The sequence below is a fragment of the Bombina bombina genome, chromosome 2, assembly GCF_027579735.1.
Source record: "Bombina bombina isolate aBomBom1 chromosome 2, aBomBom1.pri, whole genome shotgun sequence".
NCBI classification, from domain to species: domain Eukaryota; kingdom Metazoa; phylum Chordata; class Amphibia; order Anura; family Bombinatoridae; genus Bombina; species Bombina bombina.
Genome location: NC_069500.1, coordinates 669442145 through 669449503, shown reverse-complemented (window position 1 = coordinate 669449503; position 7359 = coordinate 669442145). Strand labels below are relative to the sequence as shown.

The window sequence follows — 7359 nt, the reverse complement described above, 5'->3', positions numbered from 1 at the left end:
ATATATATATATATATATATATATATATATATATATATATATATATATATATATATATATATATATATATATATATAAAGCATGTCATTAAAACTTTGTGAAAACAGTTTTCATATGTAGGTTTTGTGTTTTCTCCTTTTCTAATACAGAACGTTTACTTGCAAACAGAGAGATGTGTCTAACTGGGGATGTGCAATGGCACATTCTGTACCTCCCTCCAGTGCTAGTACTATTGGTACAGCCGGGGGGTGTTGGCTTTACGGGATCCAGGAAAAGCACAGCTCTACTAGCCCACTGCGAACGTCTGTCAGTGACCCCTGTGCTTGGCATTGGGAATCATCCTGTCACCCACTCATCCTGATATATCCTGTATAATAGTCCCGCATTTTACCAGCAAACACTGTCTGTGTGTTACCGGTGGAACAAAGAGAAAAGCGTATACTGACCAAGGAAAATATGTGCAGTTTAGGATCCTTCTTACAAAAGGGCAAGCTGGGCACGACAGCTGCTGTTGCATGGCGAGGTCTGACGTCCTGTGCACAGGTGATCACGAGGGGAGACTAGAGAAGAGTATATAGCTGCAGAATGGGTGCAGTGCTTATTGGTAGCTAATGGTTGTTGTGGTATAAACGTTCACACTGACAACAGAAACATTGTTTTAATCTATGCACCGTGCACCTTTAGTAAATATCCGCTAACACTATTTATTCCTATGCGATAAAATTAAAAGCGCTAAACAAAAGGATCTGAATATGTAATAATGTGTGTGTATGTATATATGTATGTGTATATATATATATATATATATATATATATATATATATATATATATATATATATATATACACATATATATACAGACATCCCAACTTTCCCTGAATTTCAGTGTCTCCCTGATTGTAATAGCGACTCCCTGATGCCAGCAAATGGAATGCAATCTCCCTGAAACTCGTACCATCATCCAATGTGGCCCAAATCCAGAAAAGTGTTTCTTTAAAGTGACACTGTACCATAGTTGCCAACAGTCCCTGATTTCCAGGGACAGTCCCTGGATTTTGTTGTATGTCCCTGGATTTTTTTTGTCCCTGGAAATGTCCCTGAAAATCTCTTTTGCACAACATTTGTTGTTTGCATATATATATATATATACACACATACATATATACAGATAGATAGATAGATGATAAATAGATATGGTGTATTGTTTAAATATAATTAATTCCTAATGGAATATTATTATTATTATTGAATGGGTTCACATATTTGTCTTTCTAATTTTGATGCTGTGTTGTAAAAATAACCATATGCCCAGAATGTGTTCCAGAGACTGGGTAGGTGTAAGAGCTTGGTGATGTAATCTGTATAATAAACTATGGATAAGTCTAAATTATACTATTACTATCACATGGGTGTGTTTTGATTACAGAACTGAGTGGGCGGAGCAGTTGAACAGTAGGTCGTCAATACTCCAGTAACCCGCTTGCTTGCTCTGCTGCAAAGTGTCCCTGGAATTTTTTTTGAAAAGTTGGCAACTATGCTGTACCCAAAAATTTTCTTTCGTGATTCAGATTGAGCATGGAATTTTAAGCAACTTTCTAATTTACTCCTATTATCAAATGTTCTTCATTCTCTTGGTAGCTTTATTTGAAATGCAAGAATGTAAGTTTAGATGCCGGTCCATTTTTGTGAACAACCTGGGTTGTCCTTGCTGATTGGTGGATAAATTCATCCACCAATAAAAAAGTGCTGTCCAGAGTACTGAAACCAAAAAAAGCTTAGATGCCTTCTTTTTCAAATAATGATAGCAAGAGAACGAAGAAAAATTGATAATAGGAGTAAATTAGAAAGTTGCTTAAAATTGCATGCTCTTTCTGAATTACAAAAGAAAAAAATTGGGTACAGTGTCCCTTTAAGGAATGCCTTTAGTTGCCTGGGACGTTATAGAACCCTCAAAGCATGCATCAGTAACCAAAAATTAAAACCACAAATACTACCTTATTTACTGCACGTAATTAAACTTTGTATTCTAAAATATTTAAGCATTTAACAAGCGTACAGTCACTGGAAAATAGGTTTGTTGTATGTGGTTGTGCAATAAAGTTACTTTTTTTTTTTAATGTGACTTTAGTGGAAAGCTACTTTAATACATCTCTATCTTATTTAGGGTTTCAAGGCATCCAATATATATCTAGGAGGGGGGTGGCGGCGCAGTAGCGGGTGAGGCCACCTCCCTGAAATTAGTTTTTGCAGGTTGGGATGTATATGTGCATATGTGTGTATGTATGTGTGTATGTGTATATATATATATATATATATATATATATATATATATATATATATATATATATATATATATATATATATATATATATATATATATATATATATATATAATCTATTCTAATAATTGCCCTCATCTAACTCTGTATTAATATCATTCTCTCCCTTGCAGTCCTCACCTCCTCCTGTCTTGTAAGTTCCCAGGAGAATGTCTACAAGTATTGTGTTATTAAAACTTAGTTTATATTGGTTTAGGAAACTATGAAGATCTTGTATTACTAATTTAATTTTAGTATAGTTTTGGTACTTGCCTGGCCATACTAGACCTGGCAAACTGAGAAACCGTGCAACATTCAAAATTTGCACTGGGAATAAAATAAAAATAAACAATACTGAATGAAAATGTTACAGAACTCTTGTGTGCCCACAAAGTATGATTAGAAGATAATGCCAGTCATGAATTATAAGTAAAAATGTGGTGTATAAACAATATTGAACCAATAATGAAACAAATTTGCAAACAGCAATAGCAAATTAATTGTGGTAATATATCATACTGCAGCAAATATGATAATACCATTGGCAAATCAATTACCTAATAAAAGACAATACAATAAGAATTATATAATATACTTGAGTTATGCAATGTGAACTATAAAGAAAGTATTTGCAAGCTAAACAGTAAATGCTCAAGTATCAGTGTGAAGCAGTTTGACGATAAGAATGGTTAATGAGCACATAACTGTTTGCTTAGTGGCAATGCGTTACTGCAGAATAGAACAATTAACATAATTTGCAATATGAAATTTGGAGAGTGTTCATACAGTTTAACTTTTAAGAGTAAAATATATTATCCTGATAAGAAAAATATTATGATGCCAGTCCTTGGGCCCTTAGCGAGAGGCATGACATTAATTACATAATCAAAGCAATTTATTCTCAAATAATGGCGAACAAAGAAAAATAATCAGATGTATCTATGTTAACTTGCAGTAATAGTCCAGTGTGAGAAGTTATGTATGAAGTAATGTCTCAGTTTTTGTCAAATTTTTATACTTAGTAGTCTGTGAGATGAAGCAGGTTTTGGTGTCATCTCAGGTTAACATCCCTGGGTGTAAAATATGGCCATGTCTGATTTGGTCACCTCATGCCGTCCTGTAAGTCTGGTAGCTTAGCAGTTGGCGCTCTGTATTATGTGTAACCCCTTCTATGGGGGATAATAAAATAAATATATATATAAATATTCCCTTGACACATGTATGACTGTGATTGGCCACCCATAATAAGGATCCTTGATAAAGGTCCCAGGTGAAGGACCGAAACGTTGGATGTTTTTGGATGTGAAGTGTACCACAGTATGTGAATAAAGTGGTAGCATCCTTATTGAAGAAACCAGGTGCAAATTATTTCTTTGGAGTGTGTTTGGAGACTCTGCACCTGCCATTATTACCTTACAGTCTTTCAGAGTTGCTAGTTGTTAAATTGCATGCTCTAGAATTGAGCTTGTAATTGTTTTCTACTAGAATAACCCTTTAATGTTATCAGATGCTAGGCTAGAATTAGTTCTGGTAACAATAACACCAAGGCCATTTAACCAAAATCGGAGACAAATCATAATACTAGCAACTTCTGATCCAAAGTCCGCTACCTGTTATGCATAGGCTTGCCTCCCTGGCCAGTATTTTTAAAGTTCAGGTAAATGTAGAAAATAAAGAATAAATATAGAAATAAATGCCCTATCACAGTGAAACTTTTAAGTTTGTGTTGTATAATTTATTTATGCAAATGTATTTTATCAACATGACCAGTAATTTTTCCTAGTTATGCATAGGACTCCATATACATATATATACCCAAACAGCTGTGGGTAAAGCCTGATGTACTGTGATACCCCAATCTACACTTTTTATTTTGCCGGTGCCTGCCGATCCTCTGGCATTCACCCCAAGTGAACCTTGGGGAATGAGGTTTACCCCAGGTAGGGGTAAAAAAGATATTGAATATGGAGAAATTACAGTGCATGCTATATATTTTTGATGCAGTGACTCCGCACTCTGAGGGGATTTATGATCATACATCGGCTTTACCCACATCCTGTTGAGTAATCTGAGGAAGGGGACGGTTTGATCCCAGAAACTTCACTTTACACATTAAACCTTTGTGTGGAAAGTCCATTGAGTGTGGATCCTTCTTTTGTGTATGTGTGTGTATGTGTATATATATATATATATATATATATATATATATATATATATATATATATATATATATATATAATCACACAGAGAAAGTCCAGCACTCACAAGCTCTCAGCTAAGATTAAAAGCAAAAATGGAAGAGTTAGTTACCGCATCTGGCCAAATGGAATAAGCCCAGGTACCACGTCAAGGTCTCTTCCAAAACCTGAGTCCCTAAACAGCCACACAATGCAAGCTCTCAATCAAACAAACTGGGAACAAGTGAAGGGTGCACAGGCTTATGTAATCACCCTAGACATATACAAAACACGGAAGGGGACTGCACTCCCATTTGGCCAGATGCGGTAACTAACTCTTCCATTTTTGCTTTTAATCTTAGATGAGAGCTTGTAAGTGAGTGCTGGACTTTCTCTGTGTGCTGTATTAATTTGTTTTGAAATTTTCCCTATGGGCTTTGCACGCAGACCTGTCTGGGGTTTACTGCCTGTGACTCTGGGGACAGTGCAGCTTCCTGAGAGTGCTATTGTGCACCCAGCGCATCAACGTTAGTTAATGTTTTAAAACCTAACAACCTTGATAATACTTTACTCATAACTATTATGCATCTTTTGTATTTTTTTGTTAAGGTTTACTGATTACTCTATTAATCTATGATGCATTACTACGTGCACTTGAGAATTAACAACAGGTGTATCTTAGAAACCTGAGATGCTCTGTGTGCTTGTTAAATGCTGTTGGTGCAATTTAGATTCTATGTCAGTGACTGTAGTGTCTTTTCCCTGAGGTCATATTTGCTAGATTTGTGATCCTTTCTTCTTATCTTTAAATATGACCTGTTCTATTCCAGGTCAAACAACCCATCTTGTAAACGTTAGCATTCTAATTCACCTTTGTAGTTTGTTCAGTACATTATAAAGAGATTGTGGTTTTCCTGCGGTTATGGTAAAAAAAAAATTTTCATCCATCTTTATTAAATGTCAGAATATCCATCCAAGTCAAAATGTAACAAAAAATAATTTTTTTTTTAATTTAAGATGATTTCAAAACATATGTTCACGTTTCTATCTAAAACATAGTTACCATATATCATTACATTTACATTATAAAGTTATGCTGATTTTAATACTTTAAAGGGACACTTAAACCAATTTTTTTCTTTCATGATTCAGATAGAGCATACAATTTTAAGCAACTTTCTAATTTACTCCTATTGTCAAATTTTCTTTGTTCTCTTGCTATCTTTATTTGGAAAAGCAGGAACGTAAGCTTACTAGTCGGCGCATCTTTGGTTCAGCACCTGGGTAGTGCTTGCTGATTGGTGGCTAAATGTAACCACCAATCAGCAAGCTGTACCCAGGGTGCTGAACCAAAAATGGGCTGGCTCGTAAGCTTACGTTCCTGCTTTTCCAAATAAAGATACCAAAAGAACAAAGAAAAATTGATAAATAGGAGTACATTAGAAAGTTGCTTAAAATTGTATGCTCTATCTGAATCATGAAAGAAAACAATGTGGGCTCGGTATCCCTTTTAATTCTTTCTGTTTTTCCAAAAAAAATCAAAAAAAAAAATCATAATTTTCAATATTGCCATACCAAAGAAGATAAAAACAAATTCAAGGATCCAAGAATCTTTTTAAAGGGCTATTATAGTGAAAATAAGTGCATGCTCTTATTTGTGAGACTAGAGCAGTGACAGTGAACCTTGGCACTCCAGATGTTTCAGAACTACATTTCCCATGATGCTTAAGCCCTCTGCAGTCCAGTCGAGCATAATAGGAAATGTAGTTCTGAAACATCTGGAGTGCCTAGGTTCGCCATCACTGGACTAGAGCATGTAATTTTATCAACTCTATGGCCTCCATTACATATGCAGCGTCACCCGCAAAATCCTCCGCCGCCAGATTTTACGCGATTTTGGTATTGCATATATGGCGTAGCATACAAGTTACGCGCGTATATTTTTTTTACCCATAGACTAACATAGAACAGCCACGCAATTTGGTATCCAATATACAGCGTAAGGACTTATGCACGCAGAATTCAGAGAATCTACTCCATTCTTATCTCGCTACAAATTGCAGGCGCAGTAACCCTTGCACTAACTAAAAAAGCAACGTAACTCCCTGAAGGCCTAACAAACGCATGCGCAATCACAACAGTTAAACCTCTTCTAAGCATTTATTATTCCTGCCCCTGCAAGTGTGTCAAACCAATCACAAACAGCACAACCTCTCACCTGCAGCCTTAAAACACCTGGCAATGCACACCCTCATTAGCCACCATGTTTACATACTGCGGATTTCCACTGCATGTAAATGAAACTACTACATCCCACCCCACTTCCCTTAACCACCCTAATTACTGAAAATGTCTCATTTGTTTAGGTCACTATGATTTATTGACTATCATTAATAAGACTGAAAATGGATGTTTATACCTTTATGTTCACACCTTCTGTAAATACATTATTATATATATATATATATATATATATATATATATATATATATATATATATATATATATATATATATATATATATATATATATATATATATATATATATATATATATATATATATAATGTGTCCTGCTGGTGTGTAAAGTGCTCAACCAACACACCCAAGAGTTGATTTTGTTCTCGCCATCTATTGCCCATCTGCATATCAGACAGAATTTGCATCATCACTGACTGGTTTTGAACACTTCCACTTAATGATGCTGCCATGTCCCTCTGCAGCTCTATGCTACGTTTGTGGAACCTCTCTCTTGGCTCCTGAGGAACCTCTCTCTTGGCTCCTGAGGAACCTCTTTCTTGGCTCCTGAGGAACCTCTCTCTTGGCTCCTGAGGAACCTCTCTCTTGGCTCTTGAGGAACCTCTC

General features: G+C 35.5%; 1 protein-coding gene across 1 annotated transcript in view; it reads left to right on the top strand.

The window, feature by feature from the left end:
- The first annotated feature begins 259 nt into the window (after positions 1 to 259).
- Positions 260 to 7359, top strand: part of NIPSNAP3A (nipsnap homolog 3A) — a 62228-nt gene continuing 55128 nt past the window's right edge. Inside the window, exon 1 of the mRNA XM_053702626.1 lies at positions 260 to 543. Coding sequence (XP_053558601.1) covers positions 457 to 543 — 87 coding nt within the window. The 5' untranslated portion in view covers positions 260 to 456. The remainder of the gene's footprint in view (positions 544 to 7359) is intronic.